Source organism: Acinonyx jubatus, chromosome A3 (genome assembly GCF_027475565.1).
Source record: "Acinonyx jubatus isolate Ajub_Pintada_27869175 chromosome A3, VMU_Ajub_asm_v1.0, whole genome shotgun sequence".
Lineage (NCBI taxonomy): Eukaryota > Metazoa > Chordata > Mammalia > Carnivora > Felidae > Acinonyx > Acinonyx jubatus.
Genome location: NC_069388.1, coordinates 84887247 through 84906151, shown reverse-complemented (window position 1 = coordinate 84906151; position 18905 = coordinate 84887247). Strand labels below are relative to the sequence as shown.

The window sequence follows — 18905 nt, the reverse complement described above, 5'->3', positions numbered from 1 at the left end:
AGAGCCCAGGTCTCTGTCTCTTTGTGCCTTTTCTTTCTGTCTGGTGGACCATGCTGCCTCCTCTCACATTTCACTTTATTCAAGGAATTCTGCTTTTTCTGGTCTCATACCAAAGCATTTGAGTAAAACCTAGGATCTCACCCATTCTCACTAGTGTTATCCCAGGCATCTGTGGCTCCATTAGATATCAACAGGTTGCAAAATGCCTGTGGAGAACTTGTTTGAGGTTTGGGATCTTAATGCTTCCTGCACACGTTCCTAAATTTACCACTCTCTTCTCTGCACTGCTCCCCCCCACCCATCCCCTTCATGCCACATAGTCTCAGAGTGTCTTCATAAAACAGAAGTCCTAACACGAGTGATATCAAGGCTGGCCCTCGATTCACGTGTGAGGCCTGCAGGCTCTGGCTATAAACTCTCAGCCTCCTGTAGCCTTTCTCGTGCCTCCCATGATACCCTGTTCTCAAGTTCTTCATTTACAGTGACCAAAAATGAGCCATAATAGCATGAGGTGTGACTTCTTCTAATGGCTTTACATTTTGAAGCAACCAAAGCTTTAGTTTAGCCAGAGGACCGAATCTCTAGTGTGTAGAAGGTCTGGGCCACGGTCCTAGCTAGCTCTGTGGCTGACCCGCTGTTAGCTCTCAGGCAGGTGGCTTCACCTTTCTGGAGCTAGTTTCTTCATCTGTAAATGAAAAGGCTAATTGAATAAGATCCGAGGCTCCTTCCAGGGCCAACATGTCTTTGATAACTTGGCCGTTGGGCATGGGACCATGTCTATGTGAAGACCTGTTCTCCTGTGTCAATGGAGACAGGCAGACCCTGTAGGCAGCACGTGAGGGAAACCGTGAAATCAAGTGCAGGCTCTACCATGTCCCATCTATGACTTTGGGCAAGTCACACATTCTCACAGTGTCTATGTCCATTCTTCTCGACTCTGTCAGTATTCCCACACCCAGGGTGTTTTGTGAATAATGAATGAAAGTGTTTGACCTTGAACTGCACATGAAAGTGATGACAGTAGTTCCGGTGGCACCTGGGCACCCGCACGGAGTAACTGAGAGTCTTCTGTCATTTCAGTAGTGCTGAGGGTGGGACAGACTGGTTTTGTACATGCTGTCCACCTTACTTAGGCCGTGGCTCTGTGCTCCCACTCCTAGTTTTCTGTCTGCTATTGCTCTGTCCCTGCTCCTCCTTCCCACATTCCAGTATTCGAGTGTCATCACAGACCATCCATGTGAATAGCATGTTACTGTTTGGTCAGAAGATAAGCCTCTCTACATTTGGCAGCTTAGCCCATCCCCACCCTCTTCTATCTCACCACACAACACATGCACACATGTATGCACACACACACTTTTTTAGCCCCTCACATCAGCTTTTTGCTAACAGCTGATGAAAATAGTCGATTCTTGCTGAGGTACCTGACTTTCCACCTGATCGCCCATTCTCCCCACCTCCCCAGTGAGGCCACAGACATGTGACATAGGGTATGAGAGGAGACCGAGAACTGGGGATACAGAGATTAATAACATACCTTCCCTGCCTTCAGTCACATTGTAAGGGCTGCAAGAGAAGAGAGTGCAGAGGGCTCCAGAAGTTTCCTGATGTGGCAGGGAGGACAGGGAAAGGCTTAGAAGAGATGATACTTGAGTGACCAATACAGAAGGATGGTGGGAGGTATCTCCCATTTTACAGTTGAGGTAATGACAGAAGTTAAAGGAATAGCCTCACGGTAACAACCAGTCACTGGAGTGGCTAGAATTCACACTCTGAATGTGGCTAGCCTAAGGTTTTGCACCTGGATAAACTGCTGTATGAAAGATAAGCAAGTAATTTGGGGTCATTGCTTTTTATCCGTTGCTTCATAAGATTGCAAATATATGAGTGCTGAAAGTGAAAGAAGCAAATAATCACTTTTCTGTATGTGAAAGAGGCTCTTTTGGGAATAAAACAAAAGCTAGTGTTCAGAATAATCAAAACTTGGACTTTTTGGGGAAACATCTTTTTGCCAATATGCTAAAAATTGTCAGATATTTTTAACATCTTGTCTGCTAATAGAATGTTATGCACGATGCAAGATTAATGCTGATGTGATTACACTGGTATACTTGGTTAGTACCCTGGGGTTTTTTTCCCTGCTGTTGAAAACTTGTTTTTTTTCCTTCCTTCCTTTTTTCAATATAAATCAGGTGTAAATGAGCAATGTAGCATATTGTCATTTAATTCAAAGATAACCTACATGCCTTATACTCCAAAGATGGTAAATTGGTCTCACATATAAAAATATCTTTTTCGGCAGTATATTAAGTGGACGAAAGCAAATTACCTTGCCAAGACACTAAAATCCATTATTTTGTTTCATCTGTGTAGTTACAGATCACCTTAAATTACAGATCACCTAAATTTCAGTTTCAGTCACTCAACGAATATCAATTTCATCTTTACTTGATTCCTGATAGCCTGGAAGAATGCAGATTCATTAAAACGTTATATACACATACTTGAACTTTAAGTCACTTTTTTTTCTCAAACATTTTAATTTTAGTTTTATCTTAATGGCATGGTATTTCTGTGATAGAAAAAAAAAATGTCAACAGGCTTTAACTGGGCAAGTTATAGAATTTATGTGGCCTTAACCTCCTTGCAAGTAAAAGGAGGTTTGAGACCTTAATTCCCTTCTTTCTGTAAGATTCTACGACTCATTATTTTGTTTCAAGTTAATGCTCTACCATTAATAAGTTGAAGGTAAATAGAGATTTATTGATGGATCAAGGCTGAAAGAATCATGAAGGAATCTTAATGTGTGCACTTATCACACATTAAGTTATTAGGTGTGACAAATCTGATGGCTTCTTACGTCCTTTTGTTTCTTAGCCAAATGACATCAAAAGTAATCCATCTGCACGTGTACGTGAATTTCATGAGATTTGACCATAGAATGATAAGAGTGCCAGCCTGTCACACACTCTCCGTTGGCAGACAATAAGTGATGGTTGAAGTTAATTTAGGCATATTTTGATTCACTTGCTGAGTTATAAACCATTTCTAAATGCAAGTCCAAAAAAAATGTTCACAACTAAGGAAGGGGTATGAACGTATACTTCTATGGATATGTTTATGGCAGCTTTATTTTTAATAGCTAAAAACTATTAGAAACAACCAAATGTCTTATCAACTGGTGAATGATTGCATAAAATGTGGTACGTTCGTACAGTGGAACACTCCTACCGCATAAGACAGAACAAATTACCGATACATGCCACACCGGGGAGAAGTCTCAGAAGCATTATGCTAAATCAAGGACATCAGACCGAAGAGACGACATACTGCATGGTTCCATTTATAGGAAATTCTAGAAAAGGCAAAGCTGTAGGGACAGAAAGCAGTTCAGTTGTTGCCAGGGCCTGTGGGTAAAAGGAAGGCACTGACCAGAATAAGGCACAAGGGTATTTTGGGGGGTGACGAAAATGTTTTACATCATTTCAGTGGTGCTTACATGAGTGCGTACATTTGTCAAAACTCAGCAAATTGTGCCCTTGAAATTGTTGACTTTTATTCAGTGTAAATTATACCTCAAAAATTTTTTTTTTCAAGTTTTAAATTCCAGTTAGTTAGCATACAGTGTAATATTAATTTCAGGTGTAGAATTTAGGGATTCACCGCTTATGTACAACACCCAGTGCTCATCACAACAAGTGCCCTCCTTAATACCCATCACGCTTTTAACCCATCCCCCTCCAACCTCCCCTCCAGCAACCCTGAGTTTGTTCCTATGGTTAAGAGTCTGTTTTATGGTTTGCCTCTCTCTCTCTCTCTCTCTCTCTCTGTCTTCCCTACTATGTTCATCTGTTTTGCTTCTTAAATTCCACATATGAATGAAATCATATGGTGTTTATCTTTCTCTGACTTATTTCACTTCGCATAGTACACTTTAATGCCATCCTCGTTGTTACAGATGACAAGATTTCATTCTTTTTATGGCTGAGTAATATTCCATTGTTTGTTTATATATATATATATATATATATATATATATATACACACACACACACACACACACACATATACACACATATATACATATGCATATACATATATACATACACATGCATATATACATATGTATGTGTATATATGTGTACACACACACACACACAAACCACATCCACTTTATCCATTCATCAGTCAATGGACATTTGGACTCCTTCCATAATTTAGCTACTGTTGATAGTGCTGCTATAAATGTCAGGGTACATGTGCCCCTTCGAATATGTATTTTTGTATCCTTTGGGTAAATTTTTATACTTCAAATTTTATTTATTTTTTTTACAAAATTTTTTGAAACTGTTTATTTTTGAAAGAGAGAAAGAGAGACAGAGCACAAGCGGGGAGGGGCAGAGAGAGGGAGGCACAGAATCTGAAACAGGTTCCAGGCTCTGAGCTGCCAGGGCAGAGCCTGCTGCAAGACCCAAAACCACGAACCATGAGATCATGACCTGAGCCGAAGTCGGACGGTTAACTGACTGAGCCACCCAGGCACTCCTATGTCTCAAATTTTAAAACAAACAAACCTAGGGAAGTATCTTGAATGACTTACAAAATGAACCTCAGTTGGGGAAATAATCATTTTTAAACTTTGAACTTTGAAAGCTTATTTGTGATTAACAGTAAAAGATACTAACAGTATTTATTTTTGTGATGAATCTATACAAAATTTTGACCCCAAAATGTGTTTGCATAGAAAATGGTAAATGTTCAGCTTGCTTTAATATCTCACTGCATTTTTGCTTTCTCTTTACCTCTCTGCCCAACCTAGAAAAACTAATTGAGGGACTCAAATCTCCTGACACTTCTCTCCTGCTCCCTGACCTCTTGCCTATGACAGACCCTTTTGGTAGCACTTCCGATGCTGTAATTGGTAAAGTCATCATCTCTGTTTCTTCAGCCCTGCATGATCTATGTGTCTGTTTCAAGAATGATAACTACCTGGTTAACAGATCCCTACTGAATGGCCCTGCTGGGGAGTGGAAATGCCACAAAGCCTCCTTTAATCTCATTTGTTATCGCCCCAAATGAAGTGTTTTCCCTGCCTTTCCAGGGGCACCACACTGTTATTTTTGCTTTGCTTGATAGCCTGAGATTTCCAAAAGGAATTTCTTATGAATGAGGAGGAATGGAAAAATTCACATTTAATTACAGAAGCTTGATGAAAGAAGTTGCTTTCAAGCTGGGACCTTACCTTTAGCAGATTCTTCCTTAGAAGGCCTCTGTATGTGCCCCGTATCAGAAACAGAAAACACTTGCCCAGTGGTGAAGCCCCATGAGTAGAGTCTGGGACAGGGGCTTAGTCTGCTCAGTTTGGTATTTCCCTGTGCTTCTACAGCAAGGCAGGCATGAATTACAAGATGTGCAGGGCCCCTGTACTCCAGGGCACATAGTCCTTGAACCCAGGAAAGCCATGACCCTGTAGAGATGGGCCTTCAGCTGCGGGATGTGACACAGTGCAGAATACCTCCCGGCCACATCATGGGGTGGGATTTCAAATGGACTAGTTACCTTCGCCAGGCACAGAGGATGTCTGCCCCCAAGTTTATCCCTTAAGAAAAGCAAAATTACCAGGAGATACTATGGTGCCTTTCAGCCTATGTCTTCTGACATGGAAGAAATCTGCTGGGTGACTCGTGTTCTACATTTATCTGTGAAAACTGAAACTCACCAAGACTAGTTATAGTGGTTAACCTTGCACATGCCTGCTCAATCAGTGAAGCCCAGACACTCAAAGCAGCAGAAATAAAGTAACTTACTATGCTGTCCATCTTGCCCGAGACTGGCATTTTAGACACCTGTAGAAGGAAGCCTTCACAGAATTGTCTGAAGAACGTTTTGACTCCTTTTCCCTTACCATCTGTTCTCCTTTCTTAATGCTCCGTCACAAAAGAAAAAGCCGATGTTGCTGTTGAGAGTCTCATACCGGGACTGGAGCCCCCGGTACCCCAGCGCCTTCCATCCCAGACGGAATCTGTGACCTCGAACCGCACAGGTCAGTCAGGTGTCCTGCAGCTGCAGGGACTGGTCATTGTTGTGGCCCTCGGAGCCAGCCTTTCCACCTGTAGCAGATGATCCTGGGCTTAGTTTGCAGCCTGGTTAGTTCCTCCTAGAATGGATGCTCTGTATGGTTACAGCCCCAGCTTCTCGCTGTTTAGTGACGTGTTTCCTTGCTAAAGAGCAGAGTGCTTTTTGGAGCCATGTTCTTTATAGAGTGGTCCTTGGGCTTTCTCTGGTTACAGTGTTTATTTATTCAAGATTCTTTTCACTGGTGGCAGGTTCCCTCCACCTCCTTCCCCAAAGAATTCTGTTGAGCTACAAGGATGGCCTTAACTCCTCTAAGGTGTCTGTTCAGTCTTTCTATACAACCGTGTCAGTGACTTCACGGAGCTACTGCTCTGTGTGTTGACATTCTGTCCTCAGCACAGTGCTTTAATCCTGGATAGCTGGTTTGCTGTTAAATTGTAGGCAGAGTTGAAATCTTCCCCTGGATTCAGCATTGCTTTCTCCCGAATTTCAAAATTCGCTCTTAATAGAATTCCTCAACTGCCCATAAACACAGAGTTGATAACCTGCATTTTTATCGAGTCCATAGTCAACCTTGGTAAAAGAGTCTGATTTTCTAACTTGGAACAGAAACCATTGGAAGTCTAGGAACTGTGAAAATAAACTTACCTTTAAGTGGAAAGAAAATGAACATAAAAGATAATGCGGTTCCTTTCTCTTGTGCGTACTTGACTGTTTTCTCTTAGAAAACTTTCCCAGAGAGCAATTTGTATGTGAAAATACTTGAACTCTGAATTTTGCCTTCCTTCTGTTCCTTAACTAAAAGTGAAAGTCATGTGTCCAGAGGAGCAATTCAAATTTAAAGAATACTAGTAAGAAGCAAGATTGTTTTGTTTCAAATGGGGATCTAGTTGAGTTCTAGAAAGTATTGTTTAACCGTGTCATATTCTGCTAATAATAAGTCAGGGACAATCCCCTCCTAGTCAACTTAGATACTTCATCCTATAGTACCTTTTCCCATAAATGTTTAGGGAAAGTTTAAATGAAACTCTTTAGTTGCAAAGTCCTTTTTCCCAAATAGCATTTGCTGAGAACTAAGTTGCTAAAGTTTTATTGGCATCCAAATCACATACTTGCTTACCCAGCAACCTCTGAGCAAAGAATTATTCCATATTTATATGTTAATGTTAAGAGAATCTAGAAATATATCTTACTATAGATGAAAATTCGGCGGGCTTAATATGTTACTTTTGGTTTTCTTTTCTCGCCTTGGCTTATATGTATAACATGTAAATGCCGTAACTTAAAGGCTAAGATCTAATCTCATGGTATTGTGTGTGCCATTTAATGCCATCACTGACCTGGGATGCTGTTAATCTGGACTCAGATTCTCTCACCGGGGAAGATTCCCTGATTGATTGCTCCTTGCTTTCTAACCCTACTACTGACCTGCTGGAAGAGTTTGCCCCCATAGCGATATCCGCTCCAGCCCATAAAGGTAAATGCTTTCCTGTCCTCTGGGGCGCGTGTATCCTTAAAGGAGATCTGAATGATTTCTGAGAATTTTTCTTACCAAAAGTCTTTGGCAGTGAAGTTTTTTAGCCCCCTCCTCTATATGGAAAACTTGAGTTTGTACTCTTAGCCTCTGTGTTAGAATCCCTCTCAGGAAGAGTACCTAATAAGGCTTAGACAACAGGTTGGTGTAGGCATTGCTTTCTGGCAGTCTCCTGGAATGCACATAGTCCATGGTCTCCATTAAAGGCAGAGCTACATACCTTTGCGGTCCGCGCATGTAGCTGGTTGCGTTGACTATCCACTGACTCCCTTTTATTATTAATTAATATGATACTTGTTAGCCTGAGACCTTAAAATTGTTTCATCAAATCCGATTTAAAGTTTTTGAGTAGGGATTGCTATGTTAAAGAAGCAGGCCAAGTCCTCACAGTCAGTCTTCAAAGATTGAACTTATAAAAGTTTCGAATTTTGAGTCATGATTGGTTACTAGATTTCTCTTTCTGATCTACCATTTTCACTTCTTACTCTTGGGTTAATACTGGTGTGAAATGCTCCTGGACAGAAGTAGCTTGAATTGGGCTCTTTTCAGTGAGTTGTTCGTAGAAGTGAGAGGCACAGAGCCTGGTTTACTCTATGCAGGCATTCACTAACCTTCTTTCTGTACTTGGGTAGTGAAATTGGTTTTCTGGAAGGAGCACATATATAGAAGAGGAACAATGTAAGTTTCTTCTGAAGGAAATTCAAGAAGTAAGCCTCCCTGAGATGACTAAAAAACAGTTAGTTTGGGGCTCTCAGGTGTCTTAGTCAGTTAAGTGTCCAACTCTTGATAACAGCTCAGGTGTTGATCGCAAAGCTGTGGTTCAAGCCCCTTATTGGGCTTCACGCTGGGCATACAGCCTACTTAAAAAACAAAACAAAACAAAACAAAATTAGTTTATGGTTTGCAGTGGTAAGAGCTGAGGTTTTGTTTTTACCCTTGACAACATTAAAATGATTATGTTTTTATAGAGTATGTGTTTTTAACCAATTATGTCTGGCAGGAGTGTGTCAGCGGTAATGTGTAATTACAGAGAAGCATCATTTGCAGCATAGGTGCTCAGCTAGCGCTTGTGCTGGTAGGATAGTCTTTATCAAAATGGAGAAGGATATCTAACAGACTTCTGCTTGAAATCTGCATGTGATCTTGGGCCCCAACATTCCCTGAGGCATCAGAGTTGTCAGAAAGTCTTTCTTCCCAATCATAGGACAGCAAGTCTTTTCAGAAAGATTTTGTTTGCCTTGTATACAGCAGTTACTACTAATTACCTCCCCCCTGCCCCTAGCTTTGAGTTTCTTGAATATTGTTTGTTAGTCAGGCCCCTGTTTGCTCAATAAGGAAGATAAATGACTAATTCCTGTGCCTTTGTGAATTACTGACGTTGAAGAGAGATTTCACAATAACTACAATTAAAGGTCTTAAAATGGTAGTAGAGATCATTCTATAACCCTTCTCCCTAATCATTTATGAAAGTCTTAACATGGCCAGCCTGAAACCATTTTTTTTCTGTTTCCCTATTTTTCAGTTTTGCTACCTTTGTTTCCACTCATGAAAATAAGCATTTTCATCTTCAAAAACAACAGTGATTGTATAGGTGGAACTTTATGCCTCTGACATGTTCTCTCATTTGCTAATCTCTGCCTCTGTTGTTTCTGCTTATGTACTTGCATTCTGTATTAAGCTGCAGAAGATAGTAATCTCATCTCAGGTTTTGATGTCCCTGAGGGCTCGGACAAGGTGGCAGAAGATGAGTTTGACCCTATTCCTGTATTGATAACCAAAAACCCACAAGGTAAGAAAGAGAGAATGGGGAAAAGAGAAGAACTTGGCATCACAGCTGTTTACAAAATAGTAATGTGCCTAATCTGCAAGAGGGAAGAAAGCATCAACACTTAGTGAAGGGAACTGGGGTAATGACAGGCCTTGGGGCTGGACCAGTATAAGATAGAGACACAGATACAGATGGAGATGTAGTTACCTTAAAACGTCACTGTGGTGTTTATTCAGAGAGAAGAAAAGTATTTAACTCTTTGACTAAAACCCGGTTTTACAAAGTATCAAGCCAAAAATAAAGTGACCTTTAGTCAGTAGAAACCTGAAGTCATATATACATATATTAAAAAAAAAAAAAAGCACTGAAATTTTTTAGCATGATTTGAATAATCTATAATAAATATTCTTCCCAAAGAGATTAAGCATGGTGCTTTGATATCATTTGTATCTTTTGGACATTTGTGGAGCATCTTTTTTCCTCTTTGATGGATTATAACCATTTGAATGTGCCATGAGACACTGAATTACCATGGGACCATCTCTATATTTCTTAAAGCATGTTTCTATCGCAGTGGTCTTAATAACAGATTTTTCCCCAAAGCAACAGCTGTTGATTTTTACTTTATCAGGGAGATGAGTCGATATCATGAGGAAGTTAGTGTACAGCCAGCAGTTCTCAGGCAAAATGTATAGGCATTTGAAAACAGCATCCTCTCTGCAAGGTGTTCTGCCTGTGGTATGGTGTGCACACAGTGCCTGAAGTTCTGGTGGGAGGTGGTGCATATCCGACTCATATGTTTAAAAATCAACACGTAAGAGTTTGCAGATGTAAATTGTTGCTTCTCCAGGGTTTTGTTTTGTTTCTCCTTTGCTTGCTCTGCACATCTAAACCTTAACCCTCTGTGTTTTGTACTGAACTCCTATTTCTCCGCTTCCAGGTGGGCACTCTAGAAACAGCAGTGGGAGCTCTGAGTCCAGTCTTCCCAACCTAGCCAGGTCTTTACTGCTGGTGGATCAGCTCATAGACCTGTAGCCGTGACCCAGTAGCAGATGCAGTTCTGTAACCTTCATACCGTAATATACATTTTCATTACGGAGTTATAAGAAAAATGATTTTTTAAAAAATCTGCTAATCAGGGGCCCTCCAGCCCTTATCTCCTACCCCTTGCCTTCTCCTGTAGAAATGATAAGGAAAGAAAATCACTTTGGCCCTCCAGATATTCCTTGGCCAGTTCCTCCCTGTTAGTTTGCTGTGTTTTCTCATTACCCCTCTTCAATAGCATTATCTTAAATCAAGCGCTAGATGCCATGAGCTTCACCTCTGCTGGAATCAACTCCACCAAAAGCTTAACTGTAACTGAAACTAGTGAACTGACACCTTTGTCTCATTCTTGCTAGGAATGGCCTCCCACACCAGTCCTCCCAACCCCTGTCTCCTTTGGCCAGATGCTGATGAATGTGTTTCTCTGTTTTTGCTTTTTACGCTGCTGCATTATCATGAGGACATGGCTTCTTCAGTTGGTCTTAACTCTAGGCAGTAGCCTGGAGATGAGTGTGTGATTTAAGAGAGGGTAAAACTGACTGACGGATGGGATATGTTTGAAAAGAGAAATTGAGCCCAGCTCTAGCCAACCAGCTTTGACCTTGTTTGATCATAGACTTAGCCAAGGGATTTTACACCCCATGCAACCTGCCCAGCATTCATCCAGCATTCTGGCTTCCATTGAACCGTGATTTCTCAGATCTGGAGACGTGACTGCAAGTACTTGAGATCCTTGGATAAAATGTGTACATTATATAAAACCCAAGTATTGCCATTCCTTTTCATGTTAACTGTCCCAAGCCGGGATCTCAGAATTAGACCAAAACAAGACAATGGTGGTAATATGATACCTTTTATTAGAAGACTTTTCACTGGGGGGTGGATGGGGGAGGGGAAGGAATTGTAGCAGAAACAGATGTATTTTTCTTGTGATTTTTATTTTGAATCAAATATTGTAAATTGTGTATAAATGAAGACGCTGAATAGTTCTGTTTCCACTTGGCGTTTCAAGTCTGATATCAGGTGTCTGTACAGGGTTTTGACCTCTTTCCCTTGTATAACTACACAGCAATCCTACAGTGTAACATATGGAATCATTTTGAGTAGACTTGTGTGTTGCTTTAAGCTTTCAGCAGGTCCTCTGTCTTTGTAGAATAAGCATGTTGTTTATTTTCAGATAATCAGAAATAAGTGTGCCTACAAGCTGGGCACAATTTGACTCTGGCTACTTACCTTTCTTTCTCTCTGATGTTGGAACTGAAGGATGCAGCCAATGAAATATGTTCAGTTGGTTTTCCTTGGCTTCCTAGATTAAAAAACAAAACAAAGCGTAGTTCCTCACTAACCTTAGAATATTGTTCATAAAATAAATAAAGGACCCTGCACTGACATGACAACATGCCTCATGGTCACCCTCTGTATATGTACTTACTCATTGAAGTGTATCTTTTTTTCCTTACACAGAAAGCAATTTTATAAAATTGCCCTTTTGAAAAAGAGGTGGGCACAGAGCAACCCACTGTGGTTCTCTTCCTCGAGTGCCGTTTTCCATGATCAGAAGGGAAACTCTTAGTTGATCAGATTTGTACAAATAAAATTCCAAGCCCACTTGCCTGTTTCTCCATCTAGTACTTTTGTTTCTCCTTCCTCACGTTTGCACTTTAGTTGGGGGGGGGGGGGGGGAGTTGAGCAGCAACAACAGCCTGCAAAACACTGCACTTTGGAGGTCAAGCTTTGACCCTAGAAATGTGAGAGCAGCCTTTGAAAGGCAGCGGAGGAAAAGTCTGAATCTTTCAATCTTCCTCCTGACTTTAAATACTTCCTGTGCCAGCTGAAACTAGATGAGCTAAGTAAAGCCCTCTATTAGGATAATGGATCATTTCCAAAATTGAGGGAGGCACCACCTTCCTGCTGGGAAAAAAAAAAAAAAAAAGATATCTTTGAAGAGCTCTCCATGATTGGATAGCAGTGAAAATGGGACTCGGTTTGCACCTTTGTGGACAGGAATATTACTGAAGATCAAAACTGTATTCTTTTTCCTGGACATAGAAAGAATGTATAATCTAACGAAGGAAATGTTTATTTTTAAATAAGAACAATGTTTTATGCCTATGTTTTCCAATTTGATTTTTTTCATACATATACATGTTAGAAATATAATGAAATATCTAGTTTCTCAATTTAATTGAAACCATGAAGAGTACAGTTTAGAAATTAGGTATCTCTAAATTGTTCCTTTCATGTATTACCCGTAATCACATTGAGATATATTATCTAGTCATCTGGCTCAATAAAGCTTAATGGAGACTGTTAATGAAAATGAACAGACTAGCAGCCAGAGACTGGATGGAGGAAGTCTGAGGGAGATAATGACATGAAATCATCTTGGGTTTGTTCTTTAGGAATGGGGCCTCATAGAGAAGAACTATTTTTCTGCCAAGGTATCCATGTGAGTGACTCAGCAAATGGGACCTCCCTTAGTTTATAGCTTCATCCCTAAGCTAAAAGGGTTTATTTGATATGAGTGAGGTATGCTGATAACTGGTAGACATACGAACTCCACAAGAGGGATCGGAGAGACCAGTCTCTAGTCCATCCACTTCATTTCACATGGAACCGGAGGCCGGGCCAGCTGAAGAGGCCTGGACAGGACAGGCCAGGTCACCTGGGATCTCTCCCTGACCTTTTCCGGTCACTGGCCAAGCAGCCTTCAGCAGGCTCTTCACCTCTAAGAGCTATTGTTCCTTTTTTATACAATGATGGGTTTGGACTAGATGGTCTTTAAGCTTATGGAATTCTAGACTTCTACGTACATACTATTATGCTTTGGAAGGACTATGAAGGATTTGTATAATCCGGATGTTCTTCAGTTACCTTCTGTAGCTCTTACTGTTACTGTAGCAGTATTTACATTTTAGAGAATTATAATGGACTTTTTACTAACTTGGGTTGCTCTTTCTTGGTTAACTGAATAGAAGCCTGCATTACTGGACAGTTTGGGACATAGATTCTTTTTTTTAATATTACTCACACACCCTACCTATTCCAACAAAACAGTGTCAGAAGATTTCTTTTAAAACATAAAATCAGTGATCTGACACTTAAAGATGCGCAGATACTATAAGCATATGTTTCTGATTTGCTTTAATCCAACTGTGTAAGAGTAGTAACTATACCAGAACACATAACAAATTGTTGGCGTTTTTGTTTTTTTTTTTTCTTTAAAGCATTCAAATAACTAGATCACCAAATTCAGGTCCCAGTGTTTCTAAAAACACGGGACTCGAAGGAGATAAGGTTTAAATAGACACTTCTAACTATGATCATAATTAATGACTTCTTTAGCAGACATACCAGAATTTTGACAGCTAATTGAGTGTTGTTCCATTCAAAGGCATCTGGTTTTACTTGGGAAGCTAATCCTTACTCTAATGATGCTGCCATCATTTAAGTTATTTTTGAAACTCCTCTCTTTAGAAATGCCATCAAGGAAGGTAATAAGGTATAGGAAAATCAGTTGAATTATTATCCATTTAGTATTGCTTTCAGCATCTGGAAGCATCTCTTTCTTGATCTTTTTCCATGACTCCTGGTTTAGGGTAACATTTAGCAAAATCACCCACCCACCTCAGATGAAATGTGGTTACTATTAAAGACAGTAAAAGGAATAATCCACAGAAAATTCCCGAGAGGAGCTTATAATGGAAAGCGACAACTATCATTCTTAATTTCCTTGATCCTCTGAATAAGGGAACTTCCATAATTTCACCTGTCTGTAGTAGTTTAGAAAATGGAAAGATGTGGATTTTAAAATACCTCTGAAAGAGGTTGTCACTTTGTTCAGTGTCACTTGATACTGGACTTGGCTCTTTCTGAAGTAGAATTATAGAACTTGGATTGCTAATAATTACAGGGAAACAAACTCAAGAAAAATTTTCTCAAGATGAAATAATTAGTTTTGTTTATAATACTCTTTTCCTGCTCTGCTGACAGGTAATTGATCATTTTGATTCGAACTAACACAGTTTTCCCCAAGTCAGGAACAGTCTGCCTTCAGCAATTGTATGGGAAGGGGAGGACCTTCTGGGTTGACCTCAGCCCAGAAGTATGGAGGGATCTGAGTTCACCTGAATAAATGCACACTATAGGTATCTTGGGCCAAAGTAAAGTCTCCCATGATGATGTTTGTCTAAATTTCCAGGAGTCTTTAACTTTCTCTGGCTGTAAGATTACCAGGCTCATGTAGCCACTAACTTAGTTTGGGGACAAAAATGATAGGATTGCCCAAAGTACTGAATTAAGTGAATTAGAGGCTGCTGGGCAGAACAGAGATACTAGCAGAGGGATATTTAAAATGAAATCTTTACTGAAACACTCCAGATAATATAAAACTGTCTTTTATTCCTCTCTGGAGACTATAATTTTACCAACACAAAGTTAGTCTTTTCATTTTCCACCCTAGTCATGTTCCTGAAGTTGGATGTACTTGGGTTTCTTCAGTCAAAATGAATCCCAGATGGCCTCCATTTCAAATAATCTGTAACAAGATACTACTTTGTTTATCCCGGGTTTCCTTTCACCAAGGTGGAGGAAGGAGTTTCTTTGGGTAATGCTAACTTATGCAGAGTTGCCAAATGGTGGTAGTTGCTTGAATGGAAGACACTTCCTTGGTTCTCACTTTGATGGTAGTATCCTGACCTTACTCTTCTTCCTGTGAGTATTCTGCTCTACCCTATTGCACCTCCCCCCCCCCCCCCCCGCCTTATCACATGGTTGTATATCTACCACAGGTCTTTATCATGTCCTCCCTAAGAAGACAAAGCAGAGGTACACGAAGCTACCTTGTACAGTAAAAATATGAAATTTAAACACTGCTACGCAAATATTGTATAAAAAAAGTCTGTAAACAATTTATTATGTAAACATACAGGGGAATAAAGACTTATCTGTTCAACCAGGAGCCTGATGTTCACAGATGTAAATAACTTAAAATAGCTGCTGTTTTCCTAATCTGAAAACCTACTTTTGCACAAAGGATTTAAACCCATTGTTGAGTGGCAGTAAGTAGCTGTGCACAAGGAAAGTGCGGACACCTGCTGAGGACATTTTAATGAGTCATGGCTACCATGGAGTCAGGGAGAATAAAACCCTCGTGAGCCTGCATTTGATATGACGAGATGCGGGTTTGAAAACGGAGCACAGATTTGCAGCTATCCTCCTCTAATTTAATCTTTAATATACCCAGGCCAGTTTAATTAAACATTTTATGTTGGCAACAGCAGCTTTATGCCCAGGGAGAAATCTCATTTAATTGCTCCACTGGCTTGAGAGGCACGGCATCACTGGCCCATGCTGGCTCCCATCAAATCCCTATTCCCCAGTCATGGGTCTTAATGCCACTGCACAACATATGGTAGAACCCTTAATTTTATTATCGAAGCTAAAAGGTCGTGGAAATTATTAATTTGATGTACACCTCTTGATTCCCTGATTTGGCTCCAAGAGTGTGACTTGCAATTGGTGCTGCATTTCTGACGTTCTTATGAAGGGATATTTTGCTTTCTATTTGCTAAATGTATGAGAAGGTTTCTCAGTACTCCCCAAGTCTTCATTTTTCCATTTTTAGCAAGAATTAGGTCTTTGATACTCCCTGTACCTGTTATTTCAGTTTGTAGTATGGAGGAAAGAAAAATTCTGGATTGTGCATGATATTTTGCACTAAAGAGTATCCAGCCTAAAATTTAAGTCTTCAGATTTTGATTTTTTTGAAAGCACTCTGATGACCCTCTCACTATGTTCATCAGATAAAATTCCGAGGGTAAACGTACCCCAAATCACTCAACACTGATGGTTGCTTTGGAAGTTAATAGGCAGTTAGTGAGGAGAGTTGCTAAGTCATCAGATACTTTTGGGGACTTCTTTCCTACTCTGTCAAGCATATGAACTCTTAGGGAAATCTATACAATTTGGAGCCTCAAAATAGACTAAAATGGCATTATCCCTGATAGAAGTTTCAAAAAGTGTGCTTAGCCTTAACTTTGCACACAGCCCTACATGAGAGCAAGAAAAAGAAGCGTGTCTTGCCTTCTTGCTTAATTTAGCGCACAAACCCACAGTGAAAAGAGACATAACACAGTTTGAGGGAATGAGAACAAAATGCCCTACTTTAGGCTTTATGATATGAAAGACCCTTGTGCAGACTGTAGGACCATGTCCTGGATTTAAGCCCTCCGCCCCTCAGGGACAACGGGCTAACTTCATTGAGCTCTGTGGTCATGGGGCATCTGCTATGCGTGGTTGGTTACCAGAGGAACGGGGCCAAGACATGAGGTTAAATTAGTGCAAATCCTTCATTGCTAGTAGCCAGACCTCTGCAAACATGTTTTCCTAATAGTGCAAGGCCATCCTCATCTACAAGGACTGTTCACCTTGAAAACATGTGCTTTCCCTACCCTACTAGAACACACTCATATTCCAGAAAGAACCTGTAACTGCCAACAAGACTTAATGTCCATCTTCTGCTCACAGTTATTTAGAACCTCTCCTTCTCTTGACCATTTTGTTTCTTGCGCTGAGAGAGCGTGGATATCTGTGCATCCCCAAACCCACCGGCATTCTTTGGTCTCCAGAATGCCCGGCTTGGAGAGCTGCAAAGGGTAGTTGCTCTCTGCTGTAGTCACACCACACCTTCTCTAAAAAAGAATGAAGAGGTTAAGAGACTTGGCCTTCTCAGGAAAATCCTTTAAATTAGTTTTCCAACCCTAGAAGGCAGAAGAATGCTGAAAAATAGAAATGGATCTGGCCTTGTTTTGAAGAACAGGAAGTAAGTTTTCCCTGCAAACTCAATGTTGTAGGGGTTTTGTGACTGTGCTTGTGAATTTTTAAAAGTTCTTGAAGTTTTAGGTGTAGTTTTCCTATTACCATCAAAATCCTAGAATATGCCAGTGTGCCAGGTTTCCAGTCGACCAAGAACCCACTTTTTAAGTAATCTAGAAAGGTTAAGCATGTTCTTCCATCCTGTCCAGCTCTGGATTGTGGGCATCTCTACTTGGTACCTGATAGTTCTTGAAATGTAATCTAAGACCGCAGGCATCCGAAGTGCCCCTGGTTCTATAGGTAGCTGCTTTTTGGCATTCTCTACACACAAACTGATCTGACTGAATTCAATTTAAATTTCCCCAAAACACCAACTCCTGTCAAACTGTTCAGTTTTCATTATTGATGGCTATGATGCCATTATTAGTTTGACCATGCAAGAAAGAAGGTGTTCTGTTTACTTCCTGTCAGCTGACTAATGCTTTCAAGTCACCGTGTAGGTACCATACTAAAGCTGTCGCTCAAAGAAAAAACTTATCCTCTTCAAAATCATATTCTTCAAACACTACTCAGAAAGCCATTTGGCACCAGTACAGAATTTTACTTAAAGATTCTAATCAGGAATTCACTGAATGCATTTGAACTCTTAGAAAATGAGGGGGGCACCCACTTTTTTTTTTCTTTCTGAAAACGATATTTAAGGTCAGAGCTGTTTAAAAAGAAGCACTGCTAAAAAGTTAATAGAATTCCGAGAAACGAGTATTTTTGTACCGTATCTTCTGAAATGTTCCGATCTCTCTCTACATCTCTTTGCATACAATGTAATGCCTCTAAGTGACTGGTTTCCCAATAAACTGATTTTGATGCCGCTTCTGCTGTGTTCTGTGTGCTTAATTCAAGCAGAAACCTTAGCAGGGGATAATTGTTAGCAGAAGTTTCTACTAGCTAATGATTTGCCTGGAAGGGGAGAGGGTAATGTGGGGAGGGGATGATGGAATTACCTCTGTACAGAGGTTCCAAGTCGTCTACAGAATCTAAACCATTGTACCAAATGCCTGGTGGGTTGGGAAACCCATGATGAAATGATATCTTTACCCCCAACCACCCTTTCTCTGGATTCTTCTTGCTTAGTTACATATGCCTTTTTCCTGCCCTCTTGCTAACATGTGCCCAATGACATACTTCTAACCTGCTAATATTTCTTGGAAGGTAAGCTGTCTTGCATTCTGATAATTGTCTATTTGATTTTAAAAGCCAGAGCACCCTGAGGCACCTCTGTCTAGATAGAAGTAGACTGGTAGATTAGAGTTTGCAAATATTTCTGTAATTATCCTTGTATTTTACTCCTTCTGCCTAAAGGACTTTATCATAGATTCATTTAAGCAGAGGAGATCTTTGGTAACTTAGAAGACTGAAAACAAAATTCCAGAGCAATTTCAGCTGAAGGTGATTTATTTAATATGATTTTGACTGTGTCTCCTCCCCTTAGAAAGTGCCTTCAGTATTGGTATTTGGGGCACTCTTGTGCTCTTTGAGTAGTGCTTATGATGTAAATCTTGTATTTATCAAGCAGCCGTGTTCTGCTGCTTTTCCAGGGTGGTGGTGGGGGCGGGGAGGGGGGTGGTTTGGGAGGAATCTGTCCTCAGATACAGGCAGCATGGAGCAGAT

The 18905-nt window shown here is 40.4% G+C and overlaps 1 protein-coding gene across 17 annotated transcripts in view; it reads left to right on the top strand.

Annotated features, from left to right (window-relative positions):
- Window positions 1-18905, top strand: part of AAK1 (AP2 associated kinase 1) — a 169700-nt gene that overhangs the window by 143243 nt on the left and 7552 nt on the right. For 4 of the 17 annotated variants that reach the window (XM_027072282.2, XM_053200708.1, XM_027072281.2 and 1 more), the window contains 4 exons: window positions 4820-4921; window positions 5942-6043; window positions 7442-7552; window positions 9288-9398. The exons of 2 other annotated variants lie outside the window; for them this stretch is intronic. In XM_027072282.2, coding sequence (XP_026928083.1) covers window positions 4820-4921; window positions 5942-6043; window positions 7442-7552; window positions 9288-9398 — 426 coding nt within the window. Of the gene's footprint in view, window positions 1-4819; window positions 4922-5941; window positions 6044-7441; window positions 7553-9287; window positions 9399-10317; window positions 18109-18905 lie in introns of those variants that run through there. 11 more of the 17 variants (XM_027072291.2, XM_027072290.2, XM_053200711.1 and 8 more) reach the window with 7 other exon arrangements.